The 27,093-nt window shown below is 46.0% G+C and overlaps 1 protein-coding gene across 1 annotated transcript in view; it reads left to right on the top strand.

Annotated features, from left to right (window-relative positions):
* Positions 1-27,093, top strand: part of LOC119433202 (inaD-like protein) — a 239,423-nt gene that overhangs the window by 205,878 nt on the left and 6,452 nt on the right. Inside the window, exons 3-11 of the mRNA XM_037700356.2 lie at positions 2,005-2,121; positions 4,745-4,899; positions 10,090-10,193; positions 10,871-10,954; positions 18,161-18,287; positions 19,453-19,531; positions 21,133-21,163; positions 23,363-23,482; positions 25,413-25,579. Of these exons, the coding sequence (XP_037556284.1) occupies positions 4,770-4,899; positions 10,090-10,193; positions 10,871-10,954; positions 18,161-18,287; positions 19,453-19,531; positions 21,133-21,163; positions 23,363-23,482; positions 25,413-25,579 (842 nt within the window). The 5' untranslated portion in view covers positions 2,005-2,121; positions 4,745-4,769. The remainder of the gene's footprint in view (positions 1-2,004; positions 2,122-4,744; positions 4,900-10,089; positions 10,194-10,870; positions 10,955-18,160; positions 18,288-19,452; positions 19,532-21,132; positions 21,164-23,362; positions 23,483-25,412; positions 25,580-27,093) is intronic.

Raw genomic sequence — 27,093 nt, forward strand, 5'->3', positions numbered from 1 at the left:
CACCGCGGCCGCCGCGGGGTGCCGCCACGAGTCCACTGGCTAAGCGCACTGCGGCTCGCTGAGGACAACCGCGTTTGGCTGACGTTTAGCGCGTCGTAGGCACCAAAATCACGAGTCGTGGCGTCTACGTTAACATCCAAAATGAAATTTCAACTGCGCGCCACGGTGACATTTAGAAGGCGGATTGTTGTGGCCCCGCCCCACTCCGCCGTAGCCTCCGCAGTGCAAGGCATTGAAGAAGAAAGGGGAACACAGCGGAGGCCGTGCTTGATTGCCAATAACTCTGCTTCTTCTGAACGCATTGAAGTACTTTTTGCGGCAAAGTATTTCTGAAATAGCCTATTTTCACTTCAAATGTCTTTCTCCATTTCGATAAAAAGTGGTTCGGGGCCCCTTTAACCAAACTAGCGCCGTGTCTCTGCGTTCGTGTGCTCTTCTCGTCTCCTCGCGGTAATTATTTAATCAATTAATCAAATTCTGAGACTTCGCAAGTCAGTACCACAATGTCATTATGAGGTATGGTGTAGTCGGGGGCTAAAGATTAATTGTGCCCACATGGGGTTCTTTAACGTTCACCCAATGCCCGGTACACGAGCGGTACACGAGCTATAGCGCGGCGGGTACTCCTTGTTTTATTTGCGCTGCTCTAGTACTCATGGAAACACAGTCGATATGCAGCAAGTGGGAAGTAGTCACGGAGCACAACACGCAGACAGAAGGACCTTCTACTCGTGTATTCAGCGTGAGATTGCTACGGAAACACTTCGGGGCCGCGAATATCGAGTATTAAATTAAACTGGAAGGCCCTGCGTGCTGCTGTGGGGAATGCACACCTATACTGTACGTACCAATTCAGACCTGTGTTGTCAGAAGAATACGTCAGACTCGGCACAAGAGAGATAATTATGTGTGATGTCGACACAGTGAGTTGTTAGACAAATATACCGAGCGCGGGCCTCTGATACATTTAAATGAGTGACTTGGAATGGTGGCAGATTATAATTTCCATTATGTTCCATATTGGACTTCCCATTATTCCATTATGCTGCAGGCGTACTTAGCGCGAAGTAGTAATTAGACGCCCGCTCCGCTTACACACCAGTGCCATTTTTCCTCGGAAGCAATCAGACTAGCAGAGATTGGGCGCATCGAGGCACCGTAAATCAGATTGCGCCGCGCTCTTGCTGCCGAGAGAACACCGACATCCACATAAAAAAAGAACAAACAGAGAGAACAAAGGCGACACGGGAATTCTTCAAAAGGGGGGTTTATGGCCACGTTATTCGCTAAATCACACAACAGCTGTATAGCTCTTATCGCGTCTTTCTAACATATATATGTTAGGTATGGTTAGATTAGGTTAGATTCGGTTGAGTTAGGCTAGGTTAGGTTAAGTTAGGCTAGGTTAGGTTAGGCTAGGCGAGGCTAGGTTAGGTTAGATTAGGTTCGGCCAGGTTCGGCTAGGCTAGGTTAGGTTAAGTTAGGCTAGGTTAGGCTAGGCTAGGTTATATTAGGTTAGATTCGGTTCGGCCAGGTTCGGCTAGGCTAGGTTAGGTTAAGTTAGGCTAGGTTAGGCTAGGTTATATTAGGTTAGATTAGGTTCGGCCAGGTTCGGCTAGGTTAGGTTAGGTTAAGTTAGGCTAGGTTAGGTGTGCTAGGCTGACTTCCTCTCGCTTCACTGCTGAGCCAATTGACCGGACCACGACGTTGCGGTCCCTTGGCTTCATCGTCGTTTTGCAGCCGGGCTTACTGCGCGTTGTTCGCGACTGTGGGATGTATACGCGTTGTGAACGCACTTGTCGAAAGTGCGAAACTGACTGCTGACCTCTGGCCTGCCTCAACGCTTGGAATTCAAGCGGAGTGAGGCCGCAAGCGGCGCTCAGCTGAAGCTGTCCACTAGTTCAAATGTCGTTGTTTTAATGTTTTAACTTTGTGACGTAACAACGCTTCTCTCGTGACACTTTGCGTACCTCTCACTATAACTTCCTGTTATTTCTATTACAGGTGGCGATGCATCATTCGAGCAGGAGGAACCTGGCTGGTTAGAAACCCGAGGCGTGACCACGGCGCCCCCGCATCGGCTGAACCTCCTTTGTCGTGCTGAGATCGCCCAGAATTATGGTAATACGTCTCGGCTCAATCGTCCTCGACATTCATTCATTCATTCATTCATTCATTCATTCATTCATTCATTCATTCATTCATTTCTTCATTCATGTAATTTAGGTGTCCATAACGGCACCGTGGCCATTGTAATCGTCTACAGAACAAAATTTATAATAACTTTTTTATATGCGGCGTCATTGTCTCTGGTTACTGAAACCTAAGAAGTATTATGCTACTTGGAGAATATTATTATATATAAAATAACGCGTCAATTAATTCGCTCAAAAAGCACATTACGGTCTATACGGTATTCCTTTCAAGGGATTATTGTATGTATAAGCTGTTTACGTAGGCGTGAAGCGTGCCTATGAAAAAAAAATCTAAGTGTATTATTTTGTGGCAATTATTTTTATTACTTAGTAAAATAAATATTTTAGATGTACATATCAAATTTGGCATCCGTGTGTGAATTACTGTGTTTATTCAAAGTTTGATGTCGAACTGTTTTGTTTCACGTGTATGTTTTAAATGTACATCTAAATAGACCGTACAAATTTTCACATTTATTTTTTTTCTCTTTTTTTTCTACGCTAAAGAACAGTATAGTTGCCATTCTCCGTCATTGCGCTAATTTCGGAGGAGAAAGGAAGGAGAATGACAACTATACTGTTTTGTGTGTTGTCAAAAAGAAGAGAAAGAGCCAATTTTATATTCTCGATTCTCCTCACCTACACCACAAACAACATCAATTTCCCCCGAAGTATGAAGCACTGGGACAGATAGATTGAAACTATTAATTAATGGAAAATAATCCTAGTTAATGTCCATATCCTCAGCAACTTCCTGCGAATTTTTTTTCATTAAGATGAAAATCAAATTTAAAAAAAAGCTACATGCGAATTATTCCAGTTTTGGCATCAGAAACCTGAAAGAATTTATGACTTTAGATGCGCTATATATAAAACAGGAGCAAAACCAATTATTGAATAGTGTTAATTGAACAGCAATCTCCACTCATCGTTTTAGGAAGCACTCGAAATATTCTTTTACAGACTCCATTTTAATTTATTGTGTTTTTTTTCAGCTTCCTTCTTTCTTCTATTCTGTGTATAAAACAATGTATTTCAACTTTATAAGTTTCTTCGGGTTTACTTACTGTTTTACTCCTCATAGTATTTACAAAGCATTTCAGTTCTTAACTGTAATTGATGATAATGACTTTGGTGGTTTTACGTCCAAAAGCCACGATTTGATTATGAGGCACGCCGTAGTTTAATTTCACCCCCATCGAATGGCGGCTGCCATGACCGGGATTTGTTCCCGTGACCTCGTGCTTAGCAGCGCAGGTGGCTCGTCGTTGTAGGGCCTAGTCAGGTGCCTCATGCAAACACGTTACGCATCGGCACCATAATATCCATATGCATTCGTGATATAGTCAACTTTTGAAAAACCTGACTGCGTCGGCCCGCCATGGGTAACCTTGCAGTTTGCCTTCCTGCGCATCATGTCGTCCATCAACAGTGTTTAGAAGAGTGGGATCCAACGGATAATGACTGTCGACCCTTAAGAACGAAATCTGTTGAGTATGGTGACGGCGAAGGTTATGCCATTCACGCGGCCAGGCCTCCTGCATTTACAAGCGCTTAGCGCGAGTCATTCGGCTCATGCGCCACGAACGACGCACATTCGCGGGCAATATGAGAGGGAACAACTATTCATGTTTAAGCAAGGAATACCCGTGGTCTTTACGTGTGGATTCTATCTTGACACGCTGATACGCAAGAAGTATCTTTCCCATTGCACATTTAGTCACACTACGCATGTTCATGTGGCAAACACGCATTTACCTTCCACATCTTCAGTGAGTACACAAGTAATCTCTAAAACAATTATCGGAAAGGTCACACAGCGGAGATGCAAAGCCTCCGTAAAGCAGATCAAGCACCGACACCACTTATGCTGACAATGGCTATTCAAGCAGCGTGGGAGGCTCACTACTAAGGCCCAGCTATACTGTTCCGGGTGTCGCATCAAGTGGCCCGCGCAATTCTGAGCAACAGTGAGCCAACGGGGTACGCCTTAGCCTACCCTCTGCGGCGGCGCAGTGGCTATGGCGCTGTTTCTGCTGAACCCGAGGTGGCGGGTTCGATACCCGCTGGAGGCGGCCGCATTTCGGTGGGGATGAAAGGCGCGAACTCTCCTGTAATACTTCGATTTAGGTGCCTGTTAAAGAACACCGGGTGCTCAAAATTAATATGAAGCCCTCCATATATGAGGTCTCTCATACCTCCAGAGTTGCTTATGAACGTTAAACCCCACAAATCAATCAACCAATCAATCTACCAAACAATCAATCAAGCCTCAGCGAGCAGCAAACGTTGCGACACTGGCTACTTGCATTTGTCAGCGCCCTGACAAATACAAGCCCGCTTGTCGAAACGTCGGCTCCAGGATGAGCTTCCCTCGTTCGCGCACTGCTGATCGCATCAAATGTCCATCTTCGAGTAGAAACACTTCGTCTTGTTTCGACTACGTATACGATCTGGAGACATACGTGCGCTTACCGGCTTGTGTACACACTTCCGTGTCGTTGTAACTATCGCGTTCCTTTGTTCGCTCTCTGTCTCTTCTGGTGCAGCCTTGTGCGCCTGGTGCGCGTCAGCATGACCAACAAGGAGAACTACAAGATTGCCGACGCTGACGCCCTGTTCGACGCCGTCCAGCTGTACATCGACTCGACGCCCCCGTGCGACCAAAACCGGCTCTCACCGCGGCACGCGGTCTTACCCAGGGGTACGTGCCCCGGCATATTTGCCTTTTAATATATTTCGTAGATGTGTAGACAAGACAAAGTTGAAGTTACACTCGCCTGAGAAAAAAAAGGAGTGTTTGTTTTGCAATTAAGATGGTAAGATCCACCAAGAAAGCGGCCCGTATTCTTGTCTGTCTCTCACAGTGTACAAGCAACCGAACATCAAAACAAACAGATAATACGAATGGCTAAAGATATGAACCAGGTAGAATAGTAGCGTCAAGCTTGCTGGTGGATACACGTGTAAGTGCTGTCTCTAGAGGGCAGGGCAGGGAAGGCCCCTGCTAAACACTTCCAAACGGCTCGAACTGAAACTAGCGACCGCACCGACAGAGCCACCGGCGTACAGGGACGAGATTCCGGGGTCTGGTTTTTGACTGGCTACCTTCGAGTGATCAGGAAACGGTGAAATAACCAGAGCGCATTTCACCACGTCTCCTCCCTTCTTTCTTATCTGTCTTTAGGGGCTCGTGTATCAACGAGCATACAGCAAATATGTTCAATAAGCGAAGAGTGGTATCCTTCCTGGCTAAGGAGAAAGAGGAAGCGGAGAGAAGAGACGGAAAGGCTTGGAGATTATCAGTGTAAATACCGGCTGGCTATCCTGTGTTGGGGAAAGGGATATAGATTAATGTGATACCGTTAAGATAAGATAAGGTGGATGTCCGAATAAGGTGAGGTGAACCGTGTTGTACTATCGGGCGGTGTTGTACTAACAGGACGTAATTAATCGTCCTTGCGTCACTCTCACTTTATATCGAAGTGTTCGGGGTTCTTTATGTGGCGTAATCTTACGCAATGTTATTCGAAACTGTTATATCTGATGAGCACGCGACCAGCCTCTGGACGCTCGCAATGCGTGTAATGAAATACACCAACAAGCATTGTGTAACGTTAGACTCGCATAACTCGTTACCTTAGGTCGTTACCTGAATTCCTAACGCCACGTCTCTCCGCAACCTGCTGCTAAAGGTGAACTGGATATAACAAGCACATCCATGTTAAATGCTAACCGTCCCAGACGTTCGCATAGCTGAACGCAGAAACTGAATGATGTCCTATCTAGTCCTTAAGCACTACAACGCCTCCTAACGCGACAGCACATTTTCTTTCGCAACATGAAAACAAGTGGTCTTTAACAAACATGTTTAAACATTTTCTATAATGATGCCTCGTCAAGCAATTAGGAGACAATTCATCAGGGGCACGAGAACAAGCGCCAGTCATCACGAAATGTAACGCACCGTAAAAACACGGATCAAAAAAGTGGTGCTGCCGGTAATAGCAATGATCATTACGGTTGCTATTGATAGCACCACGTGGCGTTTTATACTTTTATACTTTCGGCCTCCTTACAAGTCGACCTGGTGTGCATGCGAAAACCGAGTTGCATCTTTTCTCAAGACATCGCTGCAACGCCTCTCCCCCCAACTCTCTTAATGTATCGTACCCTTTCGAGGTAGTTTCGTTAAGGCGGCTTTCTCTTGCAACTAGTCGCTTAACAGCAAAACAAGCTTTACAGGGCAGACCAAAGACAAGAATTTTTTTAGTAAAAAGAGCCTAGGGCAGTTACAAATTCTCGAGAAGTACAGGCATTTGATGACGCGGATCGAGCTGGTTGCGGTCGGGTCGGCTTCGCAACGCACGGAAGCAGAAAAGTGGGGGAATCGCAACGCGCTTTGTAAGATAGCCGATTGCTATTCAATAATGCGCTTTCTCAAATCGTTTCGCCACGCTTCCAAGCTATCGTTTCGCCACGCTTCCAAGCTATCGTTTCCGGGACATTGAGCTCAGAACGTGCGTAACGTCCTCTAAGCTTGCATATTACCCGCGGAAAACGACCTGGGCATTCTTTAACTGATCACCGAGGAGCACGCCATTCCCTGAGGCCATCACTCGAGGCAGCTCCTGAGCTAAGCGAAAGTAGCACGCCATTGCCGTCCTGACCCGATTATTTCTGTTTACACGAAACTCTTCAGAAAACGAGATTTGCCGCAGTAGAAAGCATTTGCCGTTCCACGCGGACGGCTTCAGTGCATAGTTCCTCACAACCAAGCACTAGTTACAGTATTTCTGCCTCATTTTTGCCTGAATATAACTAAAAGTACAAAATGGATTATTGCGCAGGCATTGAATGTCCGTGCTCGTTCTCTCAGTTACAATACTAAATTTCCCATCGATTTTGACTGGGATACTGTGAGCCAAGGTGTATCGAATCACTCAGGATTGATTTTTACCCCCTGTAGTCCTTTAAAGCTCACCCAATGCACAGTACACCGGCGTTTTTGCATTTCGCACGCATCGAAATGCGGTCGCCGCGGCCGGGTTTTGATCCCACTCCCTCGAGCTTAGCGATTCGGTGCTCTGAAACAACCTTTGTCACACGAACTAATCACACGAGCAAATCGATACTCGAAAAAATAAAAAAATCACCAGACTAAGCTTGGCGTTGCTCTTCGATCCACTTTATTCGAGCGTGCAGTTGGGCTAGTTGGTGCATCTTGGTAAACAGCGGATTTTAATTGGTTTCTAACTCATTTAATGGCTTCTTTAATTGTAAAACGCTGGCCGTACCCTAAACTTTGAAACTGAGTAACACCCGCGGCCTCACTGGTCAGACAGGCTTACCTCGTCCGTGGGAACGCTGCAACCTGTGCTTCTCCCGCTCGAAGCGTTGAGACCAAACTTAGCGCCCCTCCTTCCTCAAGGCGTGTGAAAGTGCCAGACGATGCCGGCGATTCAAATTATTTCGGACGCCTTCCGCTTTCTTCCCTGCTCCATCGCCTTTTCCTCGATTCCCTCAGCCATATGTAGCCGTGTCTCCCGCCCGTTTCACAAACGTTGCCGTCTGCGCGGGCCTTTCATTTGGGGAAGTTCGGCTACCTACGTCATGGGCTTGTTTGCAGTGCTAGATTGGAGTCCGTTAACGCTCTCGCCAACAGTGCCTTCGCGTCTCGGTTCCTGGAAGCAACGGACGCAGGACGATGCGCCGGCGTTGCAGACATGCTCAGAGGCGTTTACGGACGACAACGACGCAACTGTAAGATGACGTCATCGTACGTTCTCGTGGACGCTACTGATAGTGCAGTGACGTTAGTTTGTCGTCGCTCTTTTTAATACAGTTCGCGGTATTGCGTGTTGGGGGGACTCCAGCATAATTTTGACCCCCTGGGCTTCTTTAACGTGCACCCGAATTCACGGTACACTGGCGTTTTTTGCATTTCGCACTCATAGAAATGTGGCCGCCGCGGCCGGGATTCTATCCCGCGACCTCGGGCTTAGCAGCACAATGCCACAGCCACTACACCACCACGGCGGGTTGTTTTTTTTCTGCGGGAACACTCTTAGTTAATCCCGCGCTTTTTAGATTGGTTGATTCAAGGCGCTGTGTTCACAGAGCGGAGGGGGGGGGGGGGGGGGGGGAGGGAGAATGCCTCTGTCAGGGAAGAAGGTGCCGTTATCAGATTACACTACACTCGGTTCAGTCTGTCCCAGCATGACATCGTGGTACAGGTCCGAGTCAGTCGCCGTCGACACTGGCGAGGAGCCGTTCAATAGCTAAACCACCACGCATTATACGTTCAGACTTTCTCGTGTAAGGTAACAGTGACGAAGGTGGTAGATAGGCGATGCGCTGAAGCCTACTACAATTTGCTTCAAACTGAAAGTGAATCTTGATCTGGCACAGAAAGTTTCTGAGAGGAGAAGAATACTGAAAGCTAGCCGGCGTGGATAACATTGCGTAGGTATGACGGCAATCGCTCCGCTCCGGCGCCGCCTTTCAACTCATCTAGCGCTCATTATACATCGGCGCTAAAAGCGGGGCGAGTTATTTACACGGCGCTAGATAGCTCCAAGAGGAAAGAGGAGCGAACTTGCAATAGAAGTTGGACCCTTTGTAGACCTGACGGAGTGGCTGCCTAACCCCCCATCCGCTTCACAAATAGAGCTTGTGAATGATGCCAAACTCGCCGTGCGTTCAGCAGCCCTGAATCGCTAGTAAACGTCAGGATATACGCTTACTGCTTACATTAACCATTTGAGCCACGGTGTTTTCATGTGGAGACGCAGATTACCTGTGAATGTTCCCGCTGATGGCGACAAGAAAATCATCTTAAACAAAGTTGTGGGTGTCATCGGAACCCTCTGCTAATCAAAAGCAATTTCATAAAAAAGTTACTTTTTCACGTAGAGTAATGCAAAACAATGATATCTTGTGAGGTGCACTGCCAGGTTTGGCGAGAAGTTCGACGTGTTGCTATAGTATCACTGCTGTTATTTAGTTATTGTTGTCGCGATTTTTTTTTTCGCTTTTTCGTCTGAAGGAATTAAACTCAGTGATAACCAGTGTATCTACTTCGTACAAATATTTCCGTTCTTTTCATAATTTAACGGATAACTAAGAGGTGAATATACGTAATCGTTTTCTGGCCTAAATATTCATGATACACGTCCAAAATTATTTCTGCAACCTTTGCACCGTGTTTCCAGAGAAGCGTATAAATTTTGGAGCCTTATACACACACACTCAGTCATAATTCATGACTCAAGGAGATAAAATCCCTGTTCGTGACTTCATTTGCCGCTGTTGCTTTTTTTTTACAACAATATTTCCTGTCACTTAGAACCTAATTATTATTCATTTGCTGCAAACACCCTGCGAAATTGTTCGCGATTGAACGAAAGTGCAGTAATGCAGCACGAAATTGTCACCAAGTGGCGTAGTACAGCAGTTCCGGCTTTTATTCAGCGCGTTGTGATTAATTAGCTTGGTTCGAAAGCAAAGAAACAGCATCTTACGAGCCTCTCCACTGAATCTAACCGCCAACCTTCCTAAAGTAAATAAACACATCTTAAATACACATTCGGCGAAGGCTGAAGCAATTTATATCATTCCGTAAGCGAGAAGGTCTAGTTATGTACGGGATAGTGAACGAAGAGACATGGTAGCAGTTTGCCTTACGGTTTTAACTAGATTTTTACACGTTCGCAAATGCCCGGGGAGCTTTCAAGATGAGGCGTGATACCTATGGTTCATGCCTGTATGTAATCAGTTAAGCAGGGGCAAGTAACTTATGTCTGTTCAAGAATAATAGTTCCAGTGACATACGCGAAGGGATTGAAAACAAATCTTGACTCGTGGTTTCGATTCCTTCTCTTCCAAACCGCAGCTGCCCTCAGCACTGTGCAGGACTTCGTGGAAACCACGATAGTGCTCAGGAAAGAGCGAAACGAGCTTGGAATAAGTATCACGGGAGGCAGTGATACTTACTTGGTAAGTGCGCCTTCCTAATATGCCGATATACCGCGTCTCTTTGACGATAAGGCTTGCCACTTTATAAAAGTAGCTAAATTATTTCTTTATCTTTGCAATTTTCTGCCGCAAGTTCAAAAAATTTGATTTTCCTTTTCTCTTTAGGCTACCGTGCTCTATCTATCTATCTATCTATTTATCTATCTATCTATCTATCTATATATATATATATATATATATATATATATATATATATATATATATATACCTCTATCTTTCTCTCTCTCTCTCTCTCTCTCTCTCTCTCTCTCTCTTGTTTGCCTCTCGTCATTCTGGACAGCGCAGAGCACAGGACTGGGTGAAGACGACAACACGGTCTCTGATTATCGACGCTTATTATCAGCACTGATATTAGTTGAGGGTCAGAGCCCGTGTTGCCATCTTCCCGCAGTACTGTTCTCTGCACTGTTTGTTCACTACGTCGGTGTTCAACCAACCAGCCCCCAATTAGCACTCTTGGCTCTCGCGTTTTGTCTTTTCGAGCTGGCCCCTCGTCTCTCGCGTGCTTGCTTTCATTCTCTCAATAAATAGGCGGGCAAAGACTTCTCAAAGACATCTCGGCCTACCTGGATTTTTTTTAACTGTGCCATTCTTTTACTTAACTTATTATTGAGCTTTCCTCGTCTCCGTCTTTCCAGGAAGCCATCTGCGTCAGTGAAGTACACAGAGACGGTGTCGCCTACCAGGACGGTCGACTCAAGAAGGGTGACGTCATTCTCGCGGTGAGTGCTCAAAGCGCTCGCATTCTGAACGGCTGCTTCTCTTGTGACATGCTTTCCGACTGACACGTGGCATAAAACTGCACTACTATACCCCAACTAATCAATGAATTAACGTTTCATTCGCTCAAAATACGCATGTGAATAGAGGGAACGTAGATGCAACGTGAATAGAGGGAATAAACCTTAAGCAGACTTGCAGTGCCGTAGTTAGAAACGTTCAGCGCGAGAACCGCTCCACTTTTTTTTTTCTATTCAAATGCCATTTTTCTTATCTTACAGAAATTATTTCAATAACCTGCGGCAGACAACAAAATTCTACTACCGGAGATACTTTACTCGAAGAGATGGACAATAATGGCATAAGAAAGGGCAGTAAATGTTAACGAATGAAAAAAAAGTTCTTATTTAGCTTTATAACTGCATTTCTGAGGCACATGTTGGAAGTGATGAATTCCAACCGGTGAGTGCGTAAGGCACGTTCACATGGAAAGAATTTTCCAGCTAAGGGCCAGTTTTGAGACAAGCGCCGTCAAACCTAAAAATTATTGTTGATCTACTTACTTCGTTAATGAAACGCCTGCTTAAGCAGTGCAGAACATATTAAATTGGAAAACTAATGGATATCGTCACAAAATTTGGGAATGCAAATCTCGAAACAGGTGTCAAGGTCGAAATTTCGTCCAGATCGATATGTCCTGAAAACTCACTAGCCGCTATCCGTAAATTGCAATATCTACACCCAAAGGAATCAGTTAAAATCAATACAAATTTGTTGATGAGGCAAGTAGGCGTTTTTATTTTTTGTACTAGAGCTTGCCTCGAGTAATCTATCTGAAGCAGAAGAAAAAACGGGCAAATTTGCACTCGGTCACGCAAAGCTTAGGCACAGCGAAGCTTACTGGCTGCTACTGCTAGGTATTAACTTGTTTGCTGCTAGGTCTTAACTTGGGTTAACTTAACTACGTATGTAGGAAGGTATTCTCAAGCGATCATTTTCGGAGGTACCTTCCCTTTCGCGACATTTCACGTGACTAGCGCTGGACGCGTCGGCGCCCACGAGCGACAGCGCTCCTGGCATGCCACAAACGCAGGCAGGCTAACCAAGTTTGGTACAGTGCCAAGAACGCTGTCGCTTGCCGACGCCGAACGCGTTGGCGACATTTCGCGTGACTAGCGCTGGACGCGTCGGCGCCTACGAGCGACAGCGTTCCTGGCATGCCACAAACGCAGGCAGGCTAACCAAGGTTGGCACAGTGCCAAGAACGCTGCTGCTTGCCGACGCCGAACACCTTGGAGGCTAGCCACTAGATATCAATTGGCCAGCTTCGCTGTGTCTTGAGCTTTGCGCGGCCTAGTGCAAGCTTCTGCTTTTTTTTTTAACACGAAAGTGTTTTATTCCGGGGTCCACCAAGACTTCACTGACGTATTTCCGTCACGGAAATACGTCATAGAACATAATACAAAGAAAGAAACCAGAAGAAAAAGTTCCACAAACATGCAAAATTTGGAAATCGAACCCACGACCTCTCGATCCGCGACGGTAGTTCGCCGAGCGTTTAACCCATTGCGCCACAAACGCATTTGCAGAGAGCTACACAGACGCGCCTTATATATCTAACACTCCTCCGTGTACCCGCGCTCTTGCTCGGGGCGGTGTCGCCGCCTACGAGCAGAAAAGAGAAGTACTGCATTATGACACTAAAGCCCGGGATACATGGAGCGAACTTTCTCGACGAACTTCACACGTCAAGTAACGACGCGGCGACACGACGCAGGATGTTTGCTGTGTTGCAATACATGCGGCGAACGCCGCCGCGCGTTGGCCGCCGTGTTGGCGGCGGTCCCGGCCGCCCGCTTCGAACTGAATTTGGCGTTGTCCTTGTAGAATTCACTTAGTTGGAAGCAAATGACTGCGTAAACGGCTTTCGCTTAGTCTCAGGCCGCTTCGACGACAGAGTATTATGGATAACCTTGAGTAGTTTTCGAGATCGCTTCTCGTTTCGAACGCGTCTAAGCCTAGCGAAAGAAATATCCGATGCCAGCGCCATCTATCGGGGAAGTCGGGAGATAGGCATGACGACAGCATGTGGCCTCTGAGATCAGAAGATTTCTGTTGAAGGTTGTTGTAGAGAGCTTGCACTGCTTGTCTGTTTCCTCGCAGATCAGCGGATATGGGATGTACAAATACAACGCGATTCCTGAGAGATCATACTAGGAACTACTCAATCGGTGCAGAGACATGCAGACACGGCAACACCAACGCGATTGCAGACGACGCGAAAAGGCGCGCGCGCGCGTAACACCAGCATGCATTGCGACCGGAACTAGTGCCTCCTGATTGGCTGTCGTCCACCGCTGCGCGCTAGACGCTTCCGGCGGCGACGTTCGCCCGACGAAAATGTTTGGACAGGCAGATCGGCTGCGGACGGCAAATTTCTTGACGCCGGCCGTCGGACGTTCGCCGCCCGACGAAGTTCTTCGCTCGGACGCCGGTTATTCGCTCCATGTATTCCGGCCTTAACGCGCACCGACAGTGAACGCTTCGGTGGTCTCAGCACTACGACGCCTCGATGCCAGCATTCGAAGGGACGCTGGCATCAAGAAGCACTACCAACGCCACCTAGGTGGCGTTCACCGTACTCAGCACAGCGGAGCGTGGCCTCCGCAATTAGCTCTGAAAATGTTTCTGAGGTTGATCGCGGAGGCTGCAATTACGACGCGCTGTACGCGCTGATTTGACTCGGTGACGATTCAGTTACGTGCTTTCTCTTGCGCGTTGTATTAGTGTGTCAGTTACGTGCTTCGTCTTTCGCGTTGTGCTAGCGTGTGCAGCGTAGTGCAGCTTCCATATGCACGACGGTTGCTCATGGTCATCGACGTTGGTAGTCGTGATGGAGGAGACGTGCCACCAGGCGTCAGCGTGGGTGCATCAACGCCTAAGGGCGCTTTAGCCACAAAACACCAATAGACATTATATATCAATGTGCAATAAACATTACACTACTTCTGTGAAGACACGTTTCACTTTCGTGTTCTATACCGATTCCTATATAAGAGGGATCAACCACATTTTTTTCCCTGGCTCCGCGCGCCGCGGAGAGAAGAGAGGCGGGGGTCGAGAAGGCAAGGAGCTGGCGAGGAGGAGACGGCGTGCGCAAGCACGCGGTCTCCTCCTCCTCCTTTTCCTCTCCCGGGTTGCTATAGCTACGACGCGGCAGTTTCTTGGCACACACCACAAAATACGGCTGGCTAAAACAGCTTCGCAGTTAAAATTGTGCTATCTACCATAGGCCAAGTTTCACAAATGTGCTAGGATTTAAAAAACACCTGGCATTTACAGAATAAAGAAATTGCTCGCTTTGAGTAATCGTTGAGCTTCACTGAAATATATTTGATTTTCTTAGAACATTACGTTACATTCTGCCAACCGTTACATGAAGAAGTGAGAATTCGTTTAACTGGCAAGTTCAGCGATTTTTCACTTTATCAGAAAACTTTTTTTTTTCTGCGCCTTCTGTCATGTGTGACCCAGGTCCATTCGTATAAACGCAAATTAATTTCATCGGAGCAAACAGCACCAGATCAAAACCCGACCGCTCAGCGAGCTGCCCCTCGTGACGTTCGAGTGACGTTAGAGCGGGCACTCACAGGTTATTGCAGCCCTAGTAGCGTCATCTGTTGATAATGTGCTCAACTACTGAGAGTTGTAGGCGTTTTGCCACATCTAATAATAAAAAAATAAACTTACTTCTGAAATGATATCATGATATAAATAAATACTCAAATTGTTTTCCGAACTTTAAGGCCATCCAATAAATTTAGCACAGTCGGTCATGCCTGCAGGAGCCTTGTACAAGTTTTTTTTTAACTACAGCTTCGATAGAGGCAACGTGTTTTTGATGCCTAGTGTTGTCAGTTGTACTGTGAAGCGTTTCAGACCATATCGCAGTTGATAGGTGGCGTTCAGGCGGAGAAATGGCCGACAGTTCTTGCAAGGCTAGGTCCGCCTTTAGCAAGCAACAGTCACAAGCGGAAATCACACAGTTTCCAGTAGAAATTATACGTTTAAGTGCATCAATTGCGGATGTGCACGCCTATATTTAAAATTAATTTTCGAGAAAAACTACACAACTCTCAATCGCGTAGTTTGGTGCAGATAATCAAGCTGCCCAGAAGAATTTACGATTCAAATTTTGTTCGGATCCGCCCACCTTATAACTCGCCAAAGTTGGCGTTTAACGCCAAGTCCCGCGTTTCATAACTAGCGCCGACAACGGCGGTCATATGAATATAGCAGCAGTACGCGGATTGACGGTCATTACGGAGGGGCTTGTTGCAACAGAAGAAAAATACGCTCATGTACGTATATGACGTCGTATTTCTCCCGGACAAGGAACTTACGTAAGGCTCGAAGAACCAGTGTGCAGCTGAGAGCAGGGATGTGAAAGCTGCTTAAATAAAAAATACGTCTACTGCTTGCCAGCTTTGAAATTACCCAGGAGGAGCACCCGCCTGTTTCTCTGCATTCAAAAGGAAAAAATAACGGGACAGTTCTTTTCGAAACTCGTTGCCTCTTATCAAACTTGGGGGAAGCTCGAGGATTTACGAGGCTTCCTGCAGGGTTGTCTTGCGAAATCATTGCAAGCCACAGGAGTTGCGAATGACCGGCACAAAATTCAGGCGTAAAACCAACACTCAAGTCAATAGCACGTGAACAGAGCCGACAAAGATCTTATAAGCGCCGAATAATTCACACAACTTTTCTTACGCTTGGCAGAAGGTAAATTTCAGAAATACAGCTGCCTTCTACCTCCTCTGGGAGCTTTCGTATCGCGCTACTGCTTCCCTCTTCACAGTTCTGAGAAATTTGGTAGTTATCCCACTCTGAGTGGACACCCACGTATAAATAGTCCTTAATGCTTATTTCCACGACAAAAGTTTCTAATTACGAGAATAGCGAGCAATTGGAGGTTTATGGCGGTATCAGTAAAGCGTTAGCCCGGAGCAGACAGAAATAAATGCCGACTGGGAAACTTGGCTCATCCAATGAGAGAAAGCGCGCTTTCCCCGAGAGACAAATAGAGAGATAAAAGGAGAGTAATATATTTCCATTTCGGCTTAAAGACCTTTTGGAGAAGTGGGTAATACCAAGGGAAATCATAGTAAGCATGGTTCACTATAAAAACTTCACATGCGAAGCTTCATAGTAAGTCGGGTGTTTCATTAAGGTTAGCCTGCTGCTGGACCTAGTCATGGAAGGATGTAACCGCCTTACCTTGGTACTTGTCTTGGAAGGTCCTTAGTTCCTCGTATTTTTTAACACGAAAGTGTTTTATTCCGGGGTCCACCAAGACTTCACTGACGTATTTCCGTCACGGAAATACGTCATAGAACATAATACAAAGAAAGAAACCAGAAGAAAAAGTTCCACAAACATGCAAAATTTGGAAATCGAACCCACGACCTCTCGATCCGCGACGGTAGTTCGCCGAGCGTTTAACCCATTGCGCCACAAACGCATTTGCAGAGAGCTACACAGACGCGCCTTATATATCTAACACTCCTCCGTGTACCCGCGCTCTTGCTCGGGGCGGTGTCGCCGCCTACGAGCAGAAAAGAGAAGTACTGCATTATGACACTAAAGCCCGGGATACATGGAGCGAACTTTCTCGACGAACTTCACACGTCAAGTAACGACGCGGCGACACGACGCAGGATGTTTGCTGTGTTGCAATACATGCGGCGAACGCCGCCGCGCGTTGGCCGCCGTGTTGGCGGCGGTCCCGGCCGCCCGCTTCGAACTGAATTTGGCGTTGTCCTTGTAGAATTCACTTAGTTGGAAGCAAATGACTGCGTAAACGGCTTTCGCTTAGTCTCAGGCCGCTTCGACGACAGAGTATTATGGATAACCTTGAGTAGTTTTCGAGATCGCTTCTCGTTTCGAACGCGTCTAAGCCTAGCGAAAGAAATATCCGATGCCAGCGCCATCTATCGGGGAAGTCGGGAGATAGGCATGACGACAGCATGTGGCCTCTGAGATCAGAAGATTTCTGTTGAAGGTTGTTGTAGAGAGCTTGCACTGCTTGTCTGTTTCCTCGCAGATCAGCGGATATGGGATGTACAAATACAACGCGATTCCTGAGAGATCATACTAGGAACTACTCAATCGGTGCAGAGACATGCAGACACGGCAACACCAACGCGATTGCAGACGACGCGAAAAGGCGCGCGCGCGCGTAACACCAGCATGCATTGCGACCGGAACTAGTGCCTCCTGATTGGCTGTCGTCCACCGCTGCGCGCTAGACGCTTCCGGCGGCGACGTTCGCCCGACGAAAATGTTTGGACAGGCAGATCGGCTGCGGACGGCAAATTTCTTGACGCCGGCCGTCGGACGTTCGCCGCCCGACGAAGTTCTTCGCTCGGACGCCGGTTATTCGCTCCATGTATTCCGGCCTTAACGCGCACCGACAGTGAACGCTTCGGTGGTCTCAGCACTACGACGCCTCGATGCCAGCATTCGAAGGGACGCTGGCATCAAGAAGCACTACCAACGCCACCTAGGTGGCGTTCACCGTACTCAGCACAGCGGAGCGTGGCCTCCGCAATTAGCTCTGAAAATGTTTCTGAGGTTGATCGCGGAGGCTGCAATTACGACGCGCTGTACGCGCTGATTTGACTCGGTGACGATTCAGTTACGTGCTTTCTCTTGCGCGTTGTATTAGTGTGTCAGTTACGTGCTTCGTCTTTCGCGTTGTGCTAGCGTGTGCAGCGTAGTGCAGCTTCCATATGCACGACGGTTGCTCATGGTCAAGGTCTTAGTCCCTCGTAGTTCCTCGTATTTTTTTTTCCTACACGAGGTGATGCACACTTGAAGTTACCTCCCTCGTGAATGTATAGCATTTGAATTGCGCAGAGAACGAAAGAGTTACAGAGAGATTAAGTCTAATGAAAAGCTGGAAAACGTTGCCTGGCATGTTGCTCCAGTTGTTGGTTGAAAATTATGATTTACACAGTGATCATACAAACACAGAATAAGGTGGTGCCGACGAAATTAGGAAACTTGCAGGCGAAACTTGGGCAATCAGCTAGCGCAAGACAAGGGTAACTGGAGATCGCTGAGAGAGGCCTTCGTTCTACAGTAGACAAAGAGATTATGATCACGATGATGATGATCGCGACGATAGTGGCGCATTGATGCTGCAGGTGAACGAGCTGTCTCTGCGAGACGTGTGCTCGACGGACGCCGTGCGGGCTCTGAAAGAGGCACCGTCACCGGTGAGGCTCATGGTACTCAGGGAGAACCCGCAGACGCTCTTCACCACCACCGAGAGTGAGTAAGGGGTCAATATTATCGAGGGGTCAATATTATCGTGCCGACGTGTCATCCAGGACCATAGGTCGGCCAATTCACTCGCGAGTCGACTCACTCAGATTCACTCAAGACTCAGACCGACGCGTGAGCCTGAGTGAGCACAGCTCAGCATAATTATGGTGTGTCTGAGTCCGTGTGAGCCAGGCTGAGCAGAATTTGGCGAGTATGAGTTCGAGTGAGCCCAAAGCAACACAAAAGTTTTTTTTTTTTTTTTTTTTTGGGGGGGGGGGGTTCCGTTTATTTTGCCGACTCATTCCATATAGATAATGAGCTCTTTACAGTTTAACAAGTACTGTTTCACATCCCCATGGCAGTGGCATAACGGGCGCGCTAGTGGTGTTGGCCGTCCTGTAGGGCGTCGTCAAGACGGAGTTCGCGCTGACTGCGTGCGAATACCGTGCAGCGGGGAGGCTTCTGATCAACTGATGCCTTTGATCACACATGGCTGGTACGATGGAAACCTCGAATATCGATAGTGTTTCCAAGATTTGTTAGCTGTTCTGAATGGTCTCCGAGTGTCCTGGCGTTTACTGTCGTCGTTGGCGAAAGGCTCTCTTTGACGGGCTGAAAGTGCTGAGCGGCTCCGTGAGGGACCATAGATGACCTGAGCATTCCTGTAGAGACACGGAATTTTCTGGAGGGAGGGGTGTCGCCTCCTACTGACGTTTTTTTAAGGACACCGGTTTGTTCCGTAAACGGCAACGTTTATCGGTATTTGCCTAATGTCACCTGTCGCTCGATGTAGCTGGACCAAACAGCTCGATGAGTGAGGCTGGAAACGATGGAGCGGAGACATCCTACCCATACGCTACATCTAGTCAACCTTTTTTATTCCAGTTTACGACGTTAGAGGCAGTACGTAACATGCTCACGTTACATTTATTGTTTTTGGCGTAGTTTGCCTCACGCAAGTTAAAAGGAGACGCCCGGGCAGAACAATGGCGTTTCAATGCTAAATCGGCCTGTATAGCCAACACTTTTTACCTCCTCTTTGTAGGCAACAGGCGTTAATCGCTGTGTACCTTGGCGTCTCCTGAAACTTCATTTCCATGACTATGTGGCTAATCGTTCTTTCTTTCTCTCTGTCTGTCCTTGTTGTTTTCTTCCTATTTTCATTTGACAGAGCCTTCCAAGTTCATCACAGTAGAGATGCGAAAAGCAAGCGTGAAGGACCGCCTGGGCATCAGCTTCATACAGAGAACGTGCGTATGCGTTATTTAAACCTGACTTTGACTGACATTGAAGTGCTGTTGTGGTATACTTGTTTCCAATGAACGGTACAAAAATAAGGAAACTTGAAAAGCCAATCAGCGATGTCTCTGTTGCGTCCTCCCGAACACACCAAATCACACGAAGGTGTGGTCGCGTTTGTTTTGTAAACTAAACTATTACAAAGGCTTAAGTAAACGTGAGGAATAGGTCAGCGGAACCCAGACAACGAAAGTGCGGACAGGACCTTTCAATTTGAGAAGTATCATATCAAAAAAGCAAGAGCAGTCAAAATGACAAAAAAATCTAAAATAACAAAGCATGCAAATGTGCAAAAAACAAACGATAATTAACTGCACTAAATTGAAAGAGTAAAGCAACAAATGCGGATTTTCAGACAGCAATAATCTGAATGCAGGGGAAAATAAATGATGCTTCAAACCTCAAAAATAAATTAGGCACACGTTAAACAATAATTAACGCGTTTGTTACAATGGTAGAAAGAATAATTTATTTCAGTGTTTAAAAAAAAATACTGGCTCTCCCGTAATCGAGAGATGATGTAAGCATGAAATGGCTACCATATGGCGTCTGTTGCTGCTTGTGATGCCGCCGCCTTCAACCGCGCATCCTCTTGCAACAGTCCAACGTGCTCAGCGTCTGTCGCCACTTTTTCTTGTCGCGTCGAAGTGGTCGGCTGCAAATGTGCGGCCTTAGGTCACCTGCGTCTGCCTTTTGAACGTCGCTATTGGAAATTACAAATAAAACTTCAGCGTACTTAGAAGTTGCAGCTTGAGTGATATTGTGAAGAAACATTAGGAAGAACTCGAAAGCAATATTTTTCGTGACTTGCTTAGGGAGTAACTAGTGAATGTAATGCGGTCCTGTACAAAGGATTGGGGGCCAGAGATCGCATTTTCTTAAGTTTTGACAGGTTGCCCGCATGATCTCATTTTGTTCTGGCAACTTGACGGCATGTTCTAGTTTTGAGTTCCCGGATAACGGCTCCGGCTTTTGACTCAAGATCACTTGAAGGTCGCCGACAAAGGGAGTTAAAAGCATTTCATGCTTAAAAAGTAGTCATAGGTGCCAGTAAAAAAGCTTTTGCGTTGATTAGGACACCCTTAATTCTGATGGTTAGGTTACCACTAGTGGTCTTCGTTTGACAATACATCATCAAAGCATTTGCAGCCAGCCGCTGAAGCTGTAGGGACCGTATATAGCAGGGCTGACGCCTCTTCCATTTATTTATTCTCTCTTTCTTTCCTTATAGAGCTGTCGCATATCATGAACTTTCCGCCTCGAATTCCCGCTTTTCTTAATTTTGTAGAGACTTGCAAAACGACCAGATGATCACTGTAAGCTGCTTACGTTGCTTTTTTAACACCGACGAAGTCCCCGTTATTTGGCATAACCTTGTAACAATTGCATAGGCTGCCGACTGCTACCGCAGTGATCCAGAAAATCAACGCTAATCAAACAAGGCAATGCACACGTGTTTCGCCCAGTCACGTTTGACAACCATTTCTCATTTTGGCTACGACTGCTCTTGCATGATTCTAACGCTTGCACTTTATCCCTCTTTTTTTTTCAGAAATGGACGGGGAGTCTTCATAACGTACATTGTAAGTACAACTCGACTGTCGGTGAAATTCGATTTGCTAGGTCTTATCTCAATCTTCATTAGAGTTTGCCGCGGAAGGAAGAAAGATCTTCGCATAGTGCCAATCAGCTGGGACGCGCTGCCATGATCAAAGTATATTTAGACTGGTGGCTCTGGAACAATGCGATATATCTTTGCTACAATTCGACGTCGTCAAAAACTCGTTTGCTCGAGGCCTTCCTCGGCGAGAACGCGCTGTATAGCCATGACTTGTCATTGAAAACTAAAAAAAAAAAATCCTTACCACGGACTTTAATGACGCGATCACACTCATTGCACAGGCCACTTCCTTCAAATATAAAGGAAGCTTTACCTTGAAGTCACCTCCGGTCTCCGTCTTCACTGTAAAACTAAGGAAAGTGTACTTTTGGTAATCGATGAACCGACTTGAATTAATTGCAATTGAAAGAACATTCTAGCGGCTGTTGGGAAAGAGCTCATTAATTAGGTCTTCATTTTTTTTCAGTCTCTTTCTGTGCCGCTGCAGAAATTATAACAATTATTTTAAAATACCCGTGAATGCGTTATTGCGAGGCTATTAGATGGGGACAGCGGGGGAGGGGGTGAACAAGGTAGAGTTCAGTTGAAGTACAAATAACTCAAACAACACAGACAAAGCATAGACAGGATGAGTACTTGCTCACAATATCGTACAGGGCCGGTAGGTTAACGAAGACGATCAACACGAAGTCAAAATCAAAACAACTGCAGATTCGGCAAGCCCTACAAATGGCAGGTGTCCAGCAGAAAGTTGTGTGGCGGGGGCGAGGGAAAGTAGTGACAATACGTTATCGCTTACTCGGAGCTACTGCGAGAAAGATAATGAAATCGATAAGCGTACATTCTCAATGAGCATGTACGATGACAGGTTGTTCGAACCTCGTAATGTTCGTGGAATGAACGACCAAGGTAATTTAATTTAGTTTAATTTAAGACATACTGAAGTCCGAGGACCAAGCCGGTGGGCGTACAACAAAGTACAAAAGAACGTAGTGCAAAACAAAATTCAAAGACATCTGAAAAAAGAAGTGGTAGCCCTAGAGAAAGCACAGCTTTGGTAATATGTTAGAATCCAGCATCAATATAGAATGGCTCAATAGCACACTTTCATACTCTTTCACATCATCGATCATTAGCAAACTTTCAGGCAACGCGTTCCATTGTGAGATAGTGCGAGGGAAAATCGAATGCCGACAAAGCGTAGTGCGAGCAAAATATGGTGCCATCTGAAGATTATCAGCGTGACGTTGTGGTCGTTATAAACGGGGGCGAACGTACGAGTTGGCGCTGATACTAAATCGATTACAGAGCAATAGAAACAAAATATTTTATTCTAGCGACAGCTCTCGTCTTCTTTAAAGACAAGATGTCATTGTTAGCCATGAGCCGAGTCGATGAATCTTTGCGACGATGGTAGATAAAAATCAAACGAACTGCCTTCCTTTGAATCATTTCAAACTTGTGAATGTCTATTTTTTTAAGTACGGATATCAAGCTATATGCTCGCGTATTCTAGTTGGGGCCTCACGAGTGCATTATACGCGAACATTTTTATGTGGGATGGGGGCAGTTTTTCATTTCTGTCGAAGAAAACCCAAGTTTTCTCGAGGCGGACGCACAGATTTTATTAATGTGACTAGACCATGGTAGACTATTAGTGATAGTAACCCCTAAATATTAATACTCGTGAACTTGGTTTAGTAACTAGGTTTAGTAGAAAAGCTTTTGTTTGGCACGCGAGATCGCGTCGATAAACGATTACCGACGGGTTTTCAATGAAGTCTTTAGTCGTGGCATTATGAACAACAACTATAAGTTTATGAAATGATGATAAGCGATAGACTAAATGCAGTGCGACGGGTCTTACATTTCGGCTTGTCCTTTTAGTTATCTTGCGATTGAGTAACTTTGAGGATTGAGGAAGATGCGGTCGCGATTGTAGGACTTCAATGTCGTAAGTTGAGTATTCGTGGTCAGGTTCCGAAACGGCGCAACATTGTTCGAGTTTTACGGCAAATTGGGGCTAGTAAGCTAATGTTACACAATCATATTGTTTGTGTAGGCTTGAATGTTAATTAGGTGTTCTATTTAAGAGCGAACCACACTGTACATGCTCGTTGAATACATCCTAAATTGTTCTTTCTTTTCCTCCCGTTTTCAGCAACCGGGCAGCATAGCAGCCCGGCACGGCCGCCGCGTCATGCAGGGGGACCAGATACTCGAGATCAACGGTCAGAACGTGCGCGAAAGCAACCAGAAGGACGTCGCACAGATGATACACGTGAGCCCTTATGCATGCCTCGCTTATCGCAATTATCGCGAGGGTGCATGGATCACCAGACAGCTACATGCGAGGGGAAGGCATTAAGTTGGTCACATTTATCGACCGTGCACTAAACATGCAACAATACGAGTGTGATTGATTGATTGATTGATTGATTGATTGATTGATTGATTGATTGATTGATTGATTGATTGATTGATTGATTGATTGATTTGGTTTTATGTTCCCAAACCAGCCCCTGGACTATGAGAGAGGTGTTTTGGCTTAACGTGCTAATGAAGATGCAACCATGCCGCATTACCGGGCAGTAAATCTTTCCGTGCGACAAAACGAAGAAGTTACAAGGCAGATGTGACGGCAATACTGTGCGGCTGATATAAAAATTTGCCACGGTTAACCCTTAGTACTCCACGAGCGTATCATTAGTGCAAACAAAATTTCCCCTTTTCAATTTTCTCCAACATGTCCTCAATAAGATGAAAAATACCTCCCCGTGTTATCTATTTTACTTTACTTCAATTAAAGCAAACTTCGTACGAACTTGTGTGCGTCAGTAACGCGTTACATCACGTTGTTGCACTCAACGCAATTCGATGGCTCGACCTCTTCACTACAGATATTGGCAAAGGTTCTGTAATGAAATTAGGACAATACGAAGATACACTCGGCACTTGTTTCATTGTAAACTGGTTCGTCACGCGCGTGTTGGCGACTTACAGCTGGGGCACTGTTCTTGGGCGGTGTCACAGAATGATTTATGCTACTGTACCCAAGATAATCAGGTGCGTCTGATGATCTGTTTGATACCGCATTGCTGAATACTCCACTGTCTTCAAATGTCGTTTCGATGGTTCGTTCTGTCTTCAAGAGGAAGACAGCCACATGCACATAAATATCTGTAGGCTATATTTGCATATTAGATCGTTTTGAAGTTCAGTATAAATCCCAGAGATCATCATCAATCATCATGAAAAATCATCATGCCGCCCACCTTGCCAGGTTACCACGGCAACGTGACTTCAGTCCACTTTTAAGCGGGGCACGTAAAACCTTATTCCTCGCCCGGCCGGTATCCATGATGATTAATGGTGTTTGTTGGCGCGAGGGCCAGCCATTTTATCGTTCAATTAGACCGTCATGTTATTCACCGGCCGCTGCTTCTGTGTTCTCCATCGCGGATCTCCACAAAATGGTGTCGAAAATTGGGAACAAACAAGGGACCTTGAAACAGGGTTGAGCATCTCAGCGGTATAACGTTCCACTGGTACGCAATTTAACCGGAATCGGATCCCTGGACGGGCCGAGATTTTTCTAAATCATCCTGCAGTTCTTATCGGCACATTCGACGCCATACGTCTAGTCAAGAGCCAGGGGAAAGCCCATAACAGCTGTCACCATAGAAAATACTTATATAAACGGTGACGCACCGCTAGTAAAACAAAACTAATTTGCTCGTGGTCGGTGACTCCTGTATCTACCAAGTTTTCGATCTCCTTTACGGGGACCCTAAAGGAAACTATCAACTCGAGCCAGATTAAAGGATTAGGCTTCTGTAATAACGAATCCGTCCTCTGTAGCGAGAACAGAGCTTTCGTGAGCGAGGAAAACGACGAAAAATGGGAAAATCGCAGTAGCGTCACAGAGACGCATAGAGGAAGGGTCACGTGGAGATTAGGTCAACTCGTCCGTTTTGGCACGGGCGGTTCAGAATGAGGAGCAGCGACAGAGGGACCTTCGGTGGTACTTTCCTACGCTACAACGTCATATTCTACGTGATATTCTACGCGACAACACAGAAAACGCTGGTATAGACTTCTAGACGAATATGCTACCACTCTAGCTTGACCTAGTATATATTTTTCCTTTAGTTCCCCTTTAACTTCGAAATTACTTCCCATGCCCCCGCCCCTCCACGACATCGGCGCAGAACCTGGACGGTGCCATCGTGCTGCTCCTGGGTCGGGTGCCAAGCCTGTACACGGCCATCCAGGAGTGGGCCCGCAAGAAGGCACAGCAAAGCCTCCGAACGCGCACCTCCACGTGGTCCTCGTACACTGGAAACAACAAGGAGAAGCTGCAGATACAGAGGCCCAGGTGACACTTCAGCACACCTCTATAGACTCCCCAGTTTGATGGTATATACGCTGCCCTCTTAGAGCTTATCGCTGCTCTAATAGGGCAGTGCGGGTTATTAAAGCTCTATTAAGCACCTTTACTGAAAATTATATTGACTCTATGTAATTGCAAATCGGATCTGCGGAAGTGCGCGCAAGGTGGGGGAAGAATCATGAAATGAAAATTTTCTCATCCGCCCGACAACAGCCCAAGCTACAAAGGAAATCCAATATGATTTTTTTTTTTTTTTTTTTGTAGAAGATTAAGATTGAAAGTTGAAGCTTCGACTACTGTCGGCTGGGTGGCATTCTTTTTTTTTTTCCTTTCGTGATTCTGTGTAATACTCAGTATGTCCTGGCGTGCTTATGTTGTGTCATTCGATTGACTCGATTGGTTGACTTCTGTTTACTTGCAGAATGTGTAGCTTACTGTTGTTGTCTATATTGACAAGTATATAATCATGATTACGAAATGTGATTCACTGCCAGATAGTTTTTTACGTCACCTCACACTACCGTTCTTTGATCATTGAACAATTTATTGTTTGTGTTGGAAACAAGTAGTTTCCAACATTTCCAATTTCCTCCAATTAAATCACCCACTGCGCTCGTACCCATTGTTGCTGTTTTTGGATTTATTTTCCGTGACGTCAAGTGTTTGGCGGCGATGGGGCCAATACAGTGTTAGCCAACCTAAAAGAACACTTCACCACGTGAAATACGATCACTCAAGTTCCGACTTATCATTCCAGTCCTACGGCAAATTGAGCCAAAATAAAAAATGCTAGTGACCACTGAAAATCAGGCTATAGAAAAATAAAAAAGACATCTAGTCCAAAGCACACAAAAACATACCTTCAAAGCCAACTTTCTTTTAAAACATCTTGCATATAATTTCCATACAGTAAATTGTAAATTGCACCTGACGTCGTCTGTCTTACTTTCTTTTTTTTTTTTCCTGTGCTGTCAACGGCAGTGATTGTGCGCATGTGCTCTGCTTCTCTATTTCCTCCTTATCCTTCTACCTCTCACCCCCCCCCCCCCCCTTCTGGTGCATGGTAGCAAATCAACTACTTATTCTGCTTAACCTCCCCGCCTCTCTTTTATTTCATCCTTCTCCCTTTTCCTTTTTTTATATTATATAACACTCCCTGTCACGATGCATGCGGTAAAGTATTGTAGCGCTTTCTTGCAACTTAGTTGAAATGTTATTGCTAGTTTTAAAATTGCCGTCATTTTGCAGACATGGCTAGCGGTTTGGGTTGGTTGGTTGGTAGAGCATTTCGACTCTGCTTCCCCGAGAAAAAGTACACGGACCAGGGATTCCGCGACAAAGACAATTTTCTTCTCTTACGAACGTGACGTGAAACAGAAGACCGCTGTCCAAACTTGGGACTGCGAAATTTGCACTGCACTGGATAATTTCATTTTGTGCTTCTGAATTACAAATGAATCTTGGTTGTTTTCGGCGAGGCCGTGGTCCGTTTGCTTAAG

This window comes from Dermacentor silvarum, chromosome 11, assembly GCF_013339745.2.
Source record: "Dermacentor silvarum isolate Dsil-2018 chromosome 11, BIME_Dsil_1.4, whole genome shotgun sequence".
In the NCBI taxonomy this organism is placed as follows: domain Eukaryota; kingdom Metazoa; phylum Arthropoda; class Arachnida; order Ixodida; family Ixodidae; genus Dermacentor; species Dermacentor silvarum.